The following is a 17,762-nucleotide window of genomic DNA, read 5'->3' as shown; positions in this document are numbered from 1 at the left end:
TATGTCCATGCTCAGGACTACCCAAGTGAAATGGAAGCAGGTTTGGGAAGTTTGGGTACTTTATTTGGGGCTGGAGATTTAATGCTGTTTCATTTATAGTTTTATCCCCATGATAAAACACATCCATTTCTGAAACAGAAAAAAATTAAGCTATGCATCAAAAAGCAATACCCAGAGGTAATTATTATTTTTTAATTTAAATTATAGATCTTATTTTCCTTGAGGCTCTGTGAGGTCTTGCAACTATCATTCAGGATATTAAGACATGAAATACTAGATCTATCTGATTCTCAATACTGGTTTTATGAATTATCTACTTAAAAATGTGGAAACTGTAGACTATGACTGATGAGCTTGTCTGTTGCTATACAGCTTCTGTGGCCTGGTATTGATGTGTGTTTTCCCATAGAAAGGAACATGGAGCTGGTTTCCGTGAGTGCTGATTGTGAAGTGAACAATAAAGTGGACATTATTTGCATATTATCCATTCAAATTAGAAATTCACAAAGGTATATATAAATCCTGATGGAGCAGTAATACTACGAAAGAAGCCATTAACTTGGTGCTCCTGACGTTTAGGCTGCCAAACTCTTTGTCGCACTGTGCTTTCTCATTCAGTATTTGTGGTTGTAAATGTGCATTAGAGATTTTTCATTCTAACATTGTCATTAACTCTAACATATAGGTAGCCTCAGTTACTCTGCCAGGTACTTCGACAACATGTTTTTGAAGGCAGTCTTAAAGTACATTATCCTTGGGTGATAGTTAACATAACTGTCAGCTGAACATCATACTTAGTATACGTGTGCGCGCGCGCGCGTGTGTTTAAATCCGGTTTGTCTGCCAAGTAAATGGTGCTACAGAAGGATAATGGCAACTGTTACATGTTTCTTTCTAACCTCAGAGATTTATCCTTGTCATCTTTTGACTCTTCTCCCAATCAAACCCTGTACTTTTTATAAGGAGTGGGACAGGATTTATTCTGCAACCCATGCTGTGAGCCATTTAGTTCTAATGTACTGTGTGCTGTATTTCATTCATCGCATGGATGCTTTCATTATTATATTTAAAACAATCGGTGCTCTTTTTTGTTTATTAATGAATTTGTTGAAATTATAAGATTAATGGATATTTCTCCAGAGCTGAAAATTTAATTTGGTTATGTCTTCTGGTGTAAGCTGTGGCTCAACTATCTCAATCCTGGCAGAGTTTCATTGTTTCTGTAAAATCTGCTTGTGTTATGCGAATATATACATTTATTTCCTTCTGTCAGTAGATCTTCATAGTTTCTTTTCAGTGTTTTTAAACCAGCATATGAAAATAATAGGCTTTGTAAAATCGGACATGACATGTGTGTGCAGATGGTAAAACTGGAAAGAGAAATAGAGGAAAGAAAGAGTCCCGAAGGACCTGACATTTTGCCAGGAGGCAAGCCATCATTTTCATTAAGTAACTTCTAGAGATTGTTTAAGAAATATGGTAACTGGGGAGGGAATTATAGTGTAAGGATGTTGCAAAGAAGATGAAGGGAAAAGGAAAGTCACAGGCAGAAAACGTTACAGGGGACATTGATACGTCCCTTGAGGTTCAGGGAATCCATGTAAATCTTGAATCATAGTAGTAGTTTCAAGTTTTTGTGTTTTCATAGATGTGTGAGGCATTCATAAAATTCTTCCATCTTTTGGAGTCATTTCTGTTTTCCACTCAAGGAACTGTCTTGAGTATAGTGAGTCTCTCTCTTCACCCCTTCCTTCCCAGTCTCCTAGTTTAACCAGTTTCTGAAAACAGGATTTAGACACAAGTCATATCACATAGAAGCAAGTGAGGCATAATGAATTTATGCTACACTTCCTCTGAGTATTAAGACCATGGTATTCTATTCCTAAGGACACTAGGATCTAGAACAAGGTAGGAATCTTGGAGTTTCTTATTTGATACTGAACCCAAATGAGAAACTTAGATTCTCAGAATTTCTTTAGACTTTAAATTCTCAGGGGTGCCTGGGTGGCTCATCTGGTTAAGTGTCTGACTCTTGATTTTGACTCAGGTCATGATCTCACGGTTTGTGAGAATCAAGCCCCACATTGGGCTCTGCGCTGAGTGTGGAGCCTGCTTGGGATTCTCTGTCTTCTCTCTCTCTGCCCCTCCCTGCAACCCCTTGAAATAAATAAATAAGATTTAAGACAAAAAGAATTTAAATTCTTAGAAATTTAGAATGTGGCCAAGAGGAGTCAAAGATTGCTAGGCAGTCAGTAAAGAATTAGTGGACTAATGAAAACGTGTGTTTAGAATGTTGTTTACTCAAAACAAGTACAGATTTGTTAGGAATTGTGAGCAGCTTTCAACCATACAAGTATTTATTATTTTCTTTTTCTTTTTTTTAATTTAAAGTCTTAAAAATTTTTTTTTTAACATTTTTATTTATTTTTGAGAGAGAGAGAGACAGAGCATGAGTGGGGGAGGGACAGAGAGAGAGAGAGAGAGAGAGAGAGAGAGGGAGACACAGAATCCGAAGCAGGCTCCAGGCTCCGAGCTCTGAGCTGTCAGCTCAGAGCCTGACGTGGGGCTCGAACCCACAAACTGTGAGATCATGACCTGAGCTGAAGTCAGATGCTCAACTAACTGAGCCACCCAGGCGCCCCTATTATTTTCAATAATAGTTTTAAATAAAGGATTTAGGGCCAGATTTGCTATATCCAAGCCATTGCAATACTTGACTTTTTCTCACATGTTCTTTGGTCAGTGTTGTATCATCTATAACTAATTGAGAAAATGCCAGTATTTGTGTTCATTAAGACACAATTTGCCACTGAGGAAGACATTAACATGTTTTTTGAGAAGATTTTTAAAAGCAAAGCATTCAAGTATGTGAAGAAAATACCCTTTTGTCTTAACACATTTTAAAAGGAAAGTGTCGTATGTATGTAAAAGCTGTGGAACCATACTTACTGAGCTTGAAATAGGTTTGCAGATTTCCATGGCAAATCTGATTTATATGGCTTGAGCATTTCTCTTTTTCACTTTTTCTCATTTCACAAACTTTTCCCGTCCCTAAAGATCTGCTTGGAAACTCACTGTGCTAATAGGCAAGGTTGGCCTTTCTTGTGCTTCTCTTAAAGTAGTCCATCCTGAAACTCTGACCTTTTAATTTAATAACAGTTTTATTTGAGAAAATGTTCAGATCCTGAGAGCTGAAAAGAGTGTTTTCAGAAAGGCCATTTTAAATAGTGGTCTCCAAATGGTATATCTTTTTCCCTTCTGTGCTTTGGACCAGACCCATCAGAAGAAATATATTGTTGCTTTCTGTATTCTATTGATTTAAAAACAAATAACATGAAACTTAGATTTGCTCAAAACCCATTACTACACTGGTTTATTTTCCTGCCTGGCTTAGATTTGCTATTTTAGATTTTAAACTCTTTATGCTAGGTCATGTTTTATCTTTTGTTATTTTAAATTCTCACTTGTAGCTAAGGTAATTACTTTTTCAGCTGTGACCTTGGATGTGAGACCCAACATTGCATTTTGTTGTCTTTTATTTTTTTTTTTTTTAAGAACTGGCTGGGGCATTAGAAAGACAGCTGTGCGTTGGTGTCTTTACTGACCATAAGTGATGTCAGCTAGTTGGTCCCTTGGGCATGTCTTCTTCAGTGACCTCTAGGAGATCCTGGCCCTTTGCATTGCTGGTAATTTCTCACTCCCACCTCTTTCCCTTGTGGCCTGCCTGGATGACGTCACCAGTTACCTCCATCTCTTTCTCACCTCACCCCTGGCAGGTGGTGGGGTTGACCTGATAGGCAGGATAGTATAGAGAAAGAGGACAAGCCTTGAGGCTACATTTCTTTCTCTGCAATCTCTTCTGCATGGCTGCCTTCCCAGCCACCCAGCTCGTTGCCATTTGGTAATGGAGTCCTTACTGTTCCAGTTTAGGTTTATCACACGATTGTAAGAAGCTCTCTGCAGACTTTGGCTTTTCCCGTGGTAGGAAGCCCCTATATGTAAGAGGCATAAAGCACACTGTGGAAGATATGGAGACTTAGGAAACGGATCCCATTGCTGTATCCTCAGACCTGGGATGCTGAGGTCTCACTGAAGCTTAGTTTTAATTGGTTGAATGAAATTCAGTTGAATTGTGGTTGAGAATTTGATTGCATTTTGCCTGAGAGAAACGTTGCTGTGGTAATTTGAAAAAATCCAGGGGAAGCGGTGTGACTACACATCAGCCTGTGTGTGGATTCTAACTGGTATGTGAAACTTAAGGGTATAGTTTGGGCAGCACTAATCGGATTAAATACTTGTTTCAATTTTTGCTACTAATTAGAGCTACCAGCTGTGAACAACTTGAAACAATGTAGTGTGATGTTGTTTTGCTTGTTTATGAGAAGTAGCTGACAATGTGAAAATCATCGCCTTGTGGAGTGCATAGGCTAGAACTTCATAGACAGACAGTTGACACCCGTGTAACCCAGCGGGTCCTGTTTTTGGTTGAGGAAGTCGAACCTCGGGTAGGTTATTTGACTGATACAAAGTCTAGCTAATGGAAAAACAGGGACTATTCTGTTTAGACTCTTCGTTGACCTATTATTGTCTAATTTCTCTTGTTGGTGTTTGTATTGTTTAAAACCTTTAATACTAAAAGAATTTCAAGATTTGCCTGAATATAGACAGAATTCTCTGTTCTAGTTCTTCTCTTGATTTTATGTGACCTTTTCAAAGCCTAGACTTGTATCTTTCTCATCTTATGGACGGTGAAGGAGGAGAGAAGCCAAAGGGCAGCATAGTATATAGTTCAAAGGGACCCTGGAGAACATCCATTTGAGAACAACCTTTTGAGGGAAACCGTCCAGAGAGGCTGGTAACTTCCCCTAGGTCCTCCAGATTGTTGATGGCCAAGCTGGGATTAGACTCAACTAGTGTTTACCCTTTCCCTAATTCGTTGTCCATTCTTCTTTTTTTGTATTATATTCTTTTTTCTTTGTAAGGCTTTATTGAGATGGATATACATTTTATTTATACATTCATCAGTGGATAGGCATTTAGGTTGTTTTCACTTTTGGGATATTGTCAATAATACTGCCGTAAATTTCTTCATGTTCTCAGCAACACTTGTTAATGTTTGTCTTTTTGATTATACTGTGTTTGAATTGGTGTATCATTGTTTTGATTTGCCTTTCCCTGATGATGAATGCCCTTCAGTCACGTTTCATATGCTTATTGGCCATTTGTATGATCTGTTTTAGAGAAATGCCTATTTCTATCCCTTGCCCATTTTTAATTTTGTTGTCTTTTTGTTTGTGTATTCTGGATACAAGTCTCTTATCAGCTATATGATTTGTCAGTATTTTTTCTCATTCTGTCAGTTGTCTTTTCACCTTCTTGATGATGTCCTCTGATGCTCTTGTTGTTTCCTGATAATCTACAACTTAGAGAACACAGGGGCGCCTGGGTGGCTCAGTCAGTTAAGCGTCTGACTTCGGCTCAGGTCATGATCTCATGGCTCCTTGGTTCAAGCCCCATATCGGGCTCTGTGCTGACCGCTCAGATTCTGTATCTCCCTTTCTCTCTGACTCTCCCCTGCTCAAACTCTTATCTCCCTTTCAAAAAATAAATAAACATTAAAAAATTAAAAAAAAAAAAAAGAGAGAGAACACATCCTTATGACCTTTCCCTTATCTTCTTTGTTATTTTCCAGTGTCAGCTAAATTTTAAAAAGGCTTTCTATGTCCTGTTGTAATTCACTTTTTTGCATATGCGCTGAGGCAAGGTGCTGATAAGCGTGGAGATCATCAAAGTGTTTTTGCACAGGAGAGACGGTCCCACCTCATTTCCCACCTAATAGCCTCTACCATTTGAAATACTTCTTAACTCCTGTAGGTATCCCTAGATTCCCCCCAATTTTTGTGGTGCTTTCTTGGTCATGATTTTGGGTAGTGGATTTCTAGTAAAGAGGAAATGCTCTCTACATATTTCTTATGAAGGCTCTTAAGAAGTATGTCAGATTTGTCTATTTGATTTGCTATCATAGCTGTAAGAATCTTTACAAAACATATCGTACAACATCTTCCAATTGGAAACACCAGATGTTTCAAATCAAGTCACCAGGTATTTAGAAAGCTCCAGCTGTGTTCTCAGCATTTTTTTTTTTTTTTTTTACATCTCTCTCCAATTGTTGGCACTTGACGTGGATGACATAGTTTCCAAAAATACGGCTTTAACATTTTTGCTCTCTCCCCCCTTCCCTCAGAGGATGTCCTCCTTCCAGCTCAACCTCAACCTGCTCAAGGAGCTACTCAGCTTCATCAAGGTCCTCGAGTGGATTGCTTCTATCTTTGCTTTTGCCACCTGTGGAGGTTTTAAGGGCAAAACAGAAATTCAAGTGACTTGTCCTAAAGTTAATGAAAATAAAACGATTACAGCTGCTTTTTTGCCTATCCATTCAGGTTGAATGAAGCATTCATTATTTGAGGCAATTCCAGATGCAAATGTGTGTGATGTAAATTGGAAAAATTATGTCCTTACTGGAGATTACTCTTCTTCTGCACAATTCTGTGTTACATTTGCAGTCTTTGTCTTCCTGTACTGCTCAGCTGCCCTTCTGCTCTATGTTGGTTATATGAACCTGTGTCGGGATAGTCGAAACCTTCCCATGATTGGCTTCATTGTTACTCTTGTTGCCACTTTTCTGTGGTTGGTGAGCACTTCAGCCTGGGCTAAAGCTCTTACAGATATGAAAGTAGCTACTGGTCACAGTATTGTCAAGGAACTTCAGCCTTGTGACCATCAAGAAGTGACATGTTATTTTGGCTCTGTGACTAGTAGCGGATCCCTAAATGTGTCTGTGATCTTTGGCTTTCTGAATATGATACTTTGGGGAGGAAATGCATGGTTTGTGTACAAGGAGACCAGTTCACACAATCCATCAAATACGTCTGCTTCCCACCCCAAGGAGGTATTCCACCTCCTTCTGGAATATAATTAAAGGGAGAAATACACTGTATGAAACATGTCTATACTTTGACCTGTTGCCACCATTTTGAGAAGCATTATTTGTTTCTAATAAAAGTAATGGCTTTTTCAATAAATTGGTGGGTTTAAAATTTTGCTGCTTTTTAATATAAAGCCTATGCTTTCCTAGAAATTTAAGATGTAAATGTATTCTCACATGTAAATTTGAAAATTCAGGGGCCTATTATGAGATGATACACATTTTTAGATGACTGGTTATTTCTTTACTAAGTTGTTTGCCTTCCAGAGTTGTTTCCACCTTAAGCCTTAACATATGTCTTCACTCAGAAAAGAGTTACGTTGTCATATCATAATAGGAGGAAAATCTCTATTTGGAATACACACTACTGTTAAGTTTGTACAGATCATACATTTAAGACCTGTCTTTGTTTAAGAAAGCCTTGATTACATAAATCATATTTAGAAAAAACATTTAGTTCAGAATTTGTATCTGAACATTGTTTATATGTTATGAAAAACTTTTAATTGCAAAGACTGGTTGTATGTTTTATTTCTGGTTTTTTAAGTGACCTACAGTACTTAATAGGTGTACTAAAATTGTTTTGGAAATGGGGTTTGGAAATTTCTGATAGATGTATAGTTAAGTTAGTGATTCTGTCGCATGAGGCAGAAGCTTCCATTACGCTGGTCGTTTAATAGACTTGCTATAGAAGTAGAAAGAACATGGTTCAAGTCGAGATCTTGATATGTCTGGGCATTACTCTCAGTGGTATTTGTTGTCCTTTGTTGCTCATGCCACTTAGTGCAGGCTGAGACCTAGTCTCCTTGCAAGCAGAAAAATAAGCCACCTGTTCTTGCAGACCCTTTCATAGGGTTAAAAAATTTAAGAATGCCTTTCACTTTGAAACATTTAACCTTTAGATTCAATGAAGTTACTATTTTGAGTATAGCATTGATATTGTGAAAATAAATGCAATTTGGATTTCATGTTTCTTCATGTTCATTCTTCTTGCACAAGTGGATGATTAAGGAATTATGCATCATAAACAGGAATTTAAGCGAGCTGTATTATGGGTGCACTGTGTGCACACATTTGGGTATATTCTGAATGCAGGGGTTATTCACATTTTGCTTCCTAATCTTTTTGTCGTACAGGGCCAGATTTTTCATTCTTACCACATGATTGTTTATATGTGAAGCACATCTTGCTGTTGCCTTATTTGTGTTGCTTTTGTTCATGGCAAGACTTGTCAGTATGAGAATGTATATCTTTTATGCAACAAACTTAATAAAGAAGTTAAAAGAAAAATAAAATTTTCATAAATTGTACATGTCCTTTTTCACAAATCATGGAAAAATGGTTGTAAATACAAATGATTTTCTTCCTGTCGTAAGTGGTTCTTTAAAGTGATTAATTATCAAAGTGAGAATGTTTTGATGTCTTCTTCCTCTTCCTCTCTGAAGTCCCTTCCTTCCAGCCTCTCCTCCTCTTCTACGTGATGGTCACACTTTAATGATAGGACATCATCCTAAAGAATTTGTACTTAATGGTTCGGTCCCCACTGGGCAGTAAGCAGCTACTTGAGTTTATTATACGTTTTGGCAGGTGTGGAAGTTTCTAGGTCACCAGGGAACTTTTGATTAAATTACTCCTGAAGTGCACTAATTGGTCTTTTCTACAGTGCTTAGGTAGTTCCAAGGAGATGCTGACCAGCTGGCAGAACTTTGCCCATTAAGATCTAGTCTTCGCTTTGTTTTTCTGGAGTATTGTCTTGCTTTTGTTTTTAAGAAATCATTGATTTTCTCTCCTTCCACTCTGTTGATCCTAGTTTCTGATGAAGAATTGAAAAGAAGAGTGGCTGAGGAGCTGGCGTTGGAGCAAGCCAAGAAAGAGTCTGAAAATCAGAAACGGTGAGTTTTGTGATATCTGAGAGAGATTTTGGTGGACTTTTGTCATAATTATGAAATATTTTTGGAGAGGAGTGATTGTAATAAGACTCATATTTGTGTTTGAGCTGCAGAATGTGTTGAACATATGAACGTGGCCATTTTCAGTTTTGGATGGTGCTTGTTCAAACCCTCCCTTACTCTCTTCCCACACTTGATTGTGACAGCTGTATCTCTCGTGTGGTTCTTAGCTGCGCGATTATTGTACAGTTTCTCGGTATGTGAGAAGTATTTCTTGAGGATTCTCCAGGCATTTCTGAGGCTAGTTTCTCTCAACAAATGGTTTGTGATTGTAAATTGTGTAGTCTACTGTGGGTGTTAAGGTTTACGGTGTTGTAGCTACTAGTGAATGTTACATGTTTTACATAGTGCTCATATTAACGGATAGCACTAATTAGTAATGTGCTCACTTAAAAGAGCTGAGACATTGCAGAAATATATAAGGTTGAAGAATCAAAATCCTCCATAACTCTGTTCTATGGAGATAACCACTCTTGAACATTTTATTCTTTTGTACATCTGTACAATTATTGTCATTGTTACTACTGCTAACAGCTGAAAGAATGTTCACTGAAGTGTTTTTGTAATAGTAGAGAACAGGAAGCAATCCACATGCCCATTATGGGGACAGGATGAATGACTTAGGATACATGCCCACAATGGAGTACTAGACAGTCAAGTAGATCCTCCTGTGCTGATTCAGATAGATGTGGAAAAGCCATAAATTGATAAAAAGCAACGCTCAAGACAGCATATTTTTTTGTGGTAAAAAATACTACTTTTAGGGGCGCCTGGGTGGCGCAGTCGGTTAAGCGTCCGACTTCAGCCAGGTCACGATCTCGCGGTCCGTGAGTTCGAGCCCCGCGTCAGGCTCTGGGCTGATGGCTCGGAGCCTGGAGCCTGTTTCCGATTCTGTGTCTCCCTCTGTCTCTGCCCCTCCCCCGTTCATGCTCTGTCTCTCTCTGTCCCAAAAATAAATAAACGTTGAAAAAAAAAATTAAAAAAAATACTACTTTTAAAGATTTAAAGTATGTACTTATTCATAAAAATATATGACTACATTTTAATCCAAAATAGAGTCAAGTGTTCCATCTGTGCTCCTTCTGAAGTTTGCATGTAGCACAGTGTATTATACAGTCATGTGAATATCTTTCTACTGTGACTACTAGGCACATGCCTACCACGTGTAGATGCCTAGTATGTATTTGTTCTTATTTTGGACTGCTTAACTATTTTGTTTGAGAGTGCTCAATGTAAAGAATCTTTGAATTGGATTCTAGTCCTCACTGACCACAGGACCTTCAACATATAATTTAACCTCGCCGGGCCTTCAAGATTTTTATCTCTAAACTGAGGCGTTTGAAAAATGTTCCCTAATATTTCTTTCCCTTTGACAATGTGCCGAGCTACCTCTAATTTACTTGAAATGTATGGAATAGGACATAAGTTTTAAGATTAAGACCACCATGAAATAGTGAAATAGACCACCATGAAAGACCATCAGGAAATAGGGAAGGCTCAGGGCTTAGGGTTTAAAAAAAATCAAGATGTAATTAGTACTGCTAAAAGGGTTTTCTGTGTATTTCAATAGTTTCCTACGCAACACTTTATAATTACTTAATTGGGTTAGGTTGGTGGAGTATATAATTAGAGAGTGGAGTTTAAATATTCAAAAAATTTCAGACCATTTTCATTAAGAAGCAAAGAAAATCGATATGTTATGGTAGAATTTCTTGTCTTTGAAATTTTATTATTTTTAATTGAATTTTATTTTAATAAGGCTTTTTTTTGGTTAGACTCTCATATTTACTTTGCTTATTATATTTCACATAGGACTTTCGTCTTTTCTCCACATATGGTACAGGCTTTCAGTTACGATAACTCTCACTGTGGTGTCTTGTTTTTGTTTTTGTGTGTTTTTTCCCCCCCTTCATTATTCAACTCCCATTTGCTCTGCCTTGGTCTGTGAAAGGGTAAAGGGCAAATGGGATGAGTAAAAGGTACCAGTGAGAGCCAATTTCTTATCTCTTGTGGACTGGGGTTGGCAGCTTTGCTGTAACTGGACAAATGACTATTGATAAAGAATTTATTTTCTGTCACCTTTAAGGAGAGCGGAGGGTAGTACAACCTTTTTATTATTTTTTCTTTACAAAAATATTTTGTCTGAAGCCTTCTTCAGAATGAAAATTTCCAGCTGTCAGATCTCGGCAAAAAGTGTGTGTTCATCTGTATGGTAGTTCTTGGAAGAATCAATAGCTATTTTTTTTTTCTTTCTTTTTTCTACTGGAGAAGAAGCTTTAGAAGAAGCATTAAGAAAGTTTTATGCATAGTCTTTTAAAAGCAACGTTTTGGAGTCACGAGGCATTTATACATTATTGTATCTGTTGCCTTAATTGAGTAAACCCTGGTAAGCAGTTTCAGAGAATGGTTCCTTGTGCCATTGTCCCGTCACTTGTAATGCTGCTTCATTGTTTTCCCTTGCTGTCCAGATGCACACATAACTGCAGGTAGTTTCCCAAGCGCTTAAGGTTGGCACGTAGGTACACGTATGTGTAAGGAATCAAATTTGTGCAAAAAGGACTTTGGAAATCATTTAGATTTTGTTATTTTTCTCTACAGAGTGTTATCCTTGTTTTTACCTTCTTATTATGGACATTTTAAAGCACACTGAAAATCACAGATAAGTACAATGAATCCCTAAAGCCCATCACACTGTTCCAACAATTCTGGCTTCATCTATAATCCATTCATGCTGCCTATGTGGCGAATGGTAAGGGAAGCAGTAGTATTTTTTTTCTTTTTAAAATTTTTTTCTTAATGTTTCTTTTTGAGAGAGAGAGAGAGTGAGAGACAGAGTGCGAGCGGGGGGAGGGGCAGAGAGAGAGAGAGGGAAACACGGGATCTGAAGCAGGCTCCAGACTCTGAGCTGTCAGCACAGAGCCTGACATGGAGCTTGAACTCAGGAACCGCGAGACCATGACCTGAGCCAAAGTTGGACATTCAACCCATTGAGCCACCCAGGTGCCCCACCAGTAACATTTTTAATAAGCTGATGAACTTTGTGGCAGCGAGCTAATCCAAAATGTCTTCCATCAGGCTAGCTTGAAGAAGGACTTTTGTTTCAGTTAGGTTTTTTGGTTGAAAGACTGAAACTGAACTCTGGGTAACTTAGGAAGCAAGGAAATTTTTAGAAGCATATTGGATAGCTCAAGAGAATCAAAAGGAAGATGAGAGAACTACTAGGCAGGGAAGAACTGAGTACTACTGAAACTGTACACAGCAGGGTAGAAGTAATTCTCCCAAAGGAAATCAGGATGAAGGTTTCACAACAAAGGGGAAAGAATGGTGGGCGGCTAAATTTCATTGAATTGAAGATGTCATCGATTTAAGAAGCATTTGATGTACCACTAAGAAAAAAATTGCTGCAAATTATAGCACAGTAGTTTATCTCTTAGAAATTTTATTGAAAGAGCTCATTAAGATTTACTTTGAATTTTTAAAAAACCTATTACTTTGTGTATTCATGAAAAAGGAGAATGTAAGCAAAATAAATAGGTTAAGGTAGTGTTCTCAACTGAGGGAGGTTTTGGTCCCCAGGGGCCATAAGACAATGTCTGGAGACATTTTTGGCTGTCACAGCTTGTCATTATTGCCATCTAGCAGGTGAAGCCAGAGGTGCTGCTAAAAATCCTGTAATGCATAGGGCACCCCCCCCCCCACCCCACCCCACACAAAGAATGATCTGGACCAATATGTCCCTGTTCATATTGGGTCTGATTCTTCTGACTCGCTCTTTGACTCAGGGTCTTGATGTTCTTGCTTTTCCATATGGGATCCCATATTCTGTGCTATCAACACCTTGGCAACGCAGCATTCCTTCCTTACAAGGTTGCTCCCTTGTCATTCCTGGGTTTTTTCCAGGCTGCTGCTGCCAGTTGTGCAAGTTTTGATGCTACGCACAAGCCGTGACAACCGTGCAGGACTGCCGTGTGGCAGACAGCAGTTGTGAGATGCTTTCAGGCGGGAGAAAACACGGCACATCACAGTCCTGGAGCTGTATTCTCCGGTACAGTCCACACGCTCCAGGCCGTGACATCTGTCAGGTCCGAAAGGACTTCCTGAGGGTCTGCCTCCTGTCCCACCTGCTCGGAATGCCTTGGACGGCATCTCTGCCTGGCAGTGCCACACGCCGTTAGATCCGGTTCAGAAATGTTTGGACTGGCCATTGAAAATTCACCTGAACTCCTTTCCTTTAAATTTCCACTCTCTGTAATCTAACCATCAGACGTAGCCTAATTAAAAGTTGCTTTGTAGGAAAAGGTCTTCATTAAGACCAGTGACAATGCAGCTGATTGTAAGCCCCATGACTGTATGTGTTGTATTCTCATCGTATCTCAGAAAACATTTACATGTGGAAGCTCAATTCAGTTAATTTTAGGTCCGATTCTCTTTTATGAAAATCTTTAGTTATTTGCTTAGTTGACAAGATGACACCCCCCAAATCACTGACCTAGTAGTAGTACACTACAATTGATGGGTCTAATTTGGAATCCTAGTTTTGCTTACCACCACATCTCATGGATGGAACGGTTGTTTGGTGCATTGGGAGTCAAGAGTAAATTGAATGCCCGTGTCAACAGTCTGTTTTTGCTGTTATTCTTTATTGCCTGTTTTGGATTATGGCCGACCGTACTGTGTTGTAACCGTAGCAGGCCAATGTAGCAGGGACACAATATGCCACAATATGTGGTCTTTTGCACCCCACCTCCAAGAGTCAGTCTCTGACAGCAAGAAAAATGGAGCTACTTCTGACCTCTGACCTTTGGCATTTGAATTTCACCTCTTTACCTGTAAAGGCAAGCGCAGGTGTTTCAGTTTTAATAACCTTTCTTCAAGAAACCAGGAAGGGAATAGCTACGGGATGTTGTAACTAACCGAGCATTAACCAAGATGACTTACCTGCTGTTTTTGATGGACATCAGTTGAAATTTCACCTCATTTTTAATTACTTGGAAAATTACCTTAGATTTGTGAGACTTAAAATAATTAGTTTGGTTAATAAATTAGTCATCAATTTTATCAGTATCTGGGTAAGTTAGAGTAGAGCACAGTCCATTCATTTTCAATTTAGAGAATCAAGTAAGGGCTTATGTCAGCAAACAAGGGCTTAAATAAGCTTATTTGTGCATTTAGTTTCTTATCGTAAAAGTGAAATTCACAGTGATGGTATCTTCTGTTTAAACTCATTATGTATCATAATTCATTTCAGCTTTATTATTAGATGTTTTCTGCCCTTGCAGGAAAAAAACTGGGAAAGGAAGGAGGAAAGAGTCCACTGGAGAAAAACAGGGTATTGTGAGTTAGTGTCCCACTGAAAATACATGTCAGAACTTACGTAGCATGATGCCTTTCATGTAGTGAGCTCTCACAGAAATTGTTGAGTTGAATCACTGGGCCTGGAAAATCCTGACAGTCTTCTAGCAAGGACGGCCTATTCTATAACATATACATATATATTCTATGTTTTGTTAAAAATAAAAACAAAGTATGCCTTTAAAAACCAGACATTGGGGCTCCTGGGTGGCTCAGTTGGTTAAGCATCCAACTCTTGACCATGAGTCATGACCCCATGGTTCATGGGTTTGGGCCCTGCATCAGGCTTTGGCGTGGACCCTGCTTGGGATTCTCTGTCTCCCTCCCTCTCTCTGCCTTTACCCCGCTCACTCTCGACCTCTCTCTCTCAAAATAAATAAATAAACATTAAAAAAATTAATAAAAAATAAAAATCAGACTTTAACTAGAGTCTATAGATACTTGTCTTATAAATCTTTAAGTTAGTGTAGTGTGAGACACCATTTTCCAATTGTAGACACAAATCACACAGTTATGAAATTACATACCTTCAGCCTGTGTGTAATCTCTAGGTGTATAGTACTTAAAAAAAAAAAAACAGTTTTCAGTTTCAGGCAAGAAGTACCATGGATAACCGTACTCATCATAAAAGCACAGTTTTTTATTTTGCTGTTTTTAATGTTTATTTTTGAGAGACAGAGAGTGAGCGAGAGCACATCCGCGAGTAGGTGAGGGACTGAGAGACAGGGAGATCCAGAATCTGAAGCAGGCTTCAGGCTCTGAGCTGTCAGCACAGAGCCCGAGGCGGGGCTTGAACCCACGAACTGTGAGATCATGACCTGAGCTGAAGTCGGACCCTCAACCGACTGAGCCGTGCAGGCGCCCCTTAAAAGTGTAGTTTTTAAGTGACTTTAAAAGATCACTTAGCAGTCAGTATTTTCTCAAGGCACTCAACTGTCACAGGCAAATGAATTTTAACTTCTGATTTATAAATATTTGCAAATAAGGTGATTGATGAAATTTGAGTTATCATTCTTCAGTGACACTCCTCTGATATCCGGGTGTAATGTGTATCAGTCTGCTGTGATACGAATGTATTTCTGTGTCTGGCTTGCTAATGGTAGTGGACAGTTTGTTGGCATTATCTGCAAACTACTCCTTTATAGTCGCTGACATTTAAGAGCTCCTTCTGTGGTATTAAAAGCCCTAATATAATAGATTTATTTTCTTATTGAAGCCTTTTTTTTTTTTTAAATGCATACTGCATTGCTGTTGTTTTATACCCATCCCTTTTCTATTCCATTTGTTTAAAAGTAGATCAAGACCTAACCCGTTCTCAGTGCAGTAGGAAGATCACGTGTAGCCACCCAGTACTTTTCCGGGGAACATGACTGGAAGTGCTTTGTATGTACTGGTTATTGGAATCTCTCACCATCTGCTGCTTTCATCTTTTTCTCTTCAAGTGACACTTTTCTCTTTTTAATAGAATCCACTCCATTCTATAACCAGTCATTATAGAAGGTTGGATTATTGAGTCTGTGTTTTATTTAAATCTCTTCTTTTGCCAAAGCCATTTTTCTTTCCTTTCAATGCTACGTTGTTGGAGAAGCCCACCCTGAATCCTGTTTAAGAAGCTCTTTCTACATGGTAGGAATATTAAGCCTGGAAAACCAGAATCAGTCAAGCATGCCGTAGAAATCTGTAACTTTTTCACTGATTGTATTAACAGCAGTGATGTTCAACCACTTCTTGTTCACGTGTATCTTCTGATAGTAATTACAGAGTTTTCTCTCGTGAAGCATAGTGTTTGAAGTTATTTGTGCCAAAATTGGTTTCTGCATTTGGAAGTTTCTACGAATTGGTTTCTGCGTGTTCTGTGGTTGTAGTGGTTCTTGTTGCTGTTTCTGCATTGCCCAGTACAATCTGGGGATGGGAGGGGGTGGTAATGTGCTCTGTGAATCATTTATCATCCCTTCCATAACACTGACAGTAGCATTAATAGTTTATCACTGTTTCATAGAAACATATGACTGAAGTAGACATATGTGAAGCTTCTTAGTCAGCAGCCGAACCAGGACTTGAATTGGACAGCCCCAGCCCCACACTGTCGATTGCTGAGGTGATAGAATCATATTGACTCTCATCATCCTGTAAAACATTGATTCAAAGGAAGCTCGACACGGGACTCCAATATAAAGTGCCATCTGGTTAGGGCTAGGACTAGGGATGTAGAGCTCTGTCAGCCTTTCCCCCCCCCCTTTTCCCTTCCTAGAGACCTGGGAATCCTCTTCATAGGCCCTGATGCTAATTAGGGCTTAGTTTGAGAAACCTGGGGTCAGGATAATTTTCTCTCCAATTTGGACACTTTCTGTGTGAGGAGTGTACTTGTCTTGTCCAAACGGCATTTGTTGGATGGATGTGGTTTTGTTTCTGTTCTAGAAGGTGAGTGGGCAGTGGCCTGATGTCCATTTCCTTGAGTCCAGAAGTTAGTATTTATGGACGGTGGTCCACGTAGGCTGGGCCTTACCCTGGCTGAGCACGCAGTCCTGGCCCTTCTGGAAGACATCTGCTGATCCTGCTGGTAATGAATGCTGTGTTGGGAGGAGTGTAGAAGAATGTGAGATCCTTCTATGGCAGTTCCCTTTGGAAACTGGAAAAATACACAGACAGGGTCCCTTCTTTCTTCTTCTGACTTTAACAGCTTTGCCAGTAGAGTCTCAAGCTGAAAAGGAGTGTGGGCGGTTGTAAATCAGATGTAAAGTTTTTTCTCAGCATTATAATATTTCTAAACATTGACACATTTTGATGTTTAAGTAATAACCCCTCCCCCTTCCTTTCCTGGTTGGTGAAAACTGTTAAAAAGCTAGTGGCTCATGTTAAGTTTCTAGTAAGTATTTTGCTGAGAGAACCCATATTCTTTCATATCCCATTTTTATCCAGAAGTGGATATGGTTTGTCTTTGGAAACTTTCTTCACAGTTTATACATGACAGACACACATAGGATATACACTCTGGGGTCACATATTATCTGTTATGAAAACCATTTCCAGTTCAGGACCCATTTGCCCAACTAAAATGAGAAATTAAAAAAAAAATTGTAGGTGGTGTTGCCTTGTATTTGTTGTGTGTTCAGTGCTGTTCTGAGCACTTTCTGTATTTTAAGTCATTCATCCTCTCAGCACCTCTGTTACCCCCACTTTATAAATAAGGAACATGAGAGGTAAAGGAGCTTGCCCAGGCTTGTATCTAGTAAGCAGTGGGTCTGGGATTCAAACCCGAGTCGATGGAGTCCATGCACTTTACTGTCCCACAGTACTACCTTTCCGTGTGTACAGGGAGTCCTTCCCTTAAAGTTTTTCATTTATCATTGTGGGGAGGGGTAGCAAGCATTTACTTGGATTTTCACCTCTGAATCATAGTAGATAAAAGATCGCTTCAAAAAGGACCTCCGTAGTGTGCTCCTGGTTATTAGATCTGGGCAACTTTTTTTTTTTTT

General features: G+C 39.0%; 1 protein-coding gene and 1 pseudogene across 4 annotated transcripts in view; both read left to right on the top strand.

Moving 5' to 3' along the window:
* The window catches only part of CHCHD3 (coiled-coil-helix-coiled-coil-helix domain containing 3), a 276,250-nt gene that overhangs the window by 51,656 nt on the left and 206,832 nt on the right, over positions 1-17,762 (top strand). For all 4 annotated transcript variants that reach the window (XM_043589550.1, XM_043589548.1, XM_043589549.1 and 1 more), the window contains exon 3: positions 8,796-8,877. In XM_043589550.1, the coding sequence (XP_043445485.1) occupies positions 8,796-8,877 (82 nt within the window). The remainder of the gene's footprint in view (positions 1-8,795; positions 8,878-17,762) is intronic.
* On the top strand, positions 6,066-8,280 carry LOC122488296 (annotated as a pseudogene).

The sequence above is a fragment of the Prionailurus bengalensis genome, chromosome A2 (genome assembly GCF_016509475.1).
Source record: "Prionailurus bengalensis isolate Pbe53 chromosome A2, Fcat_Pben_1.1_paternal_pri, whole genome shotgun sequence".
Taxonomy (NCBI): Eukaryota; Metazoa; Chordata; class Mammalia; order Carnivora; family Felidae; genus Prionailurus; species Prionailurus bengalensis.
Note: the sequence above shows the minus strand (reverse complement) of the source record. Positions and strands in the feature narration are given on the sequence as shown.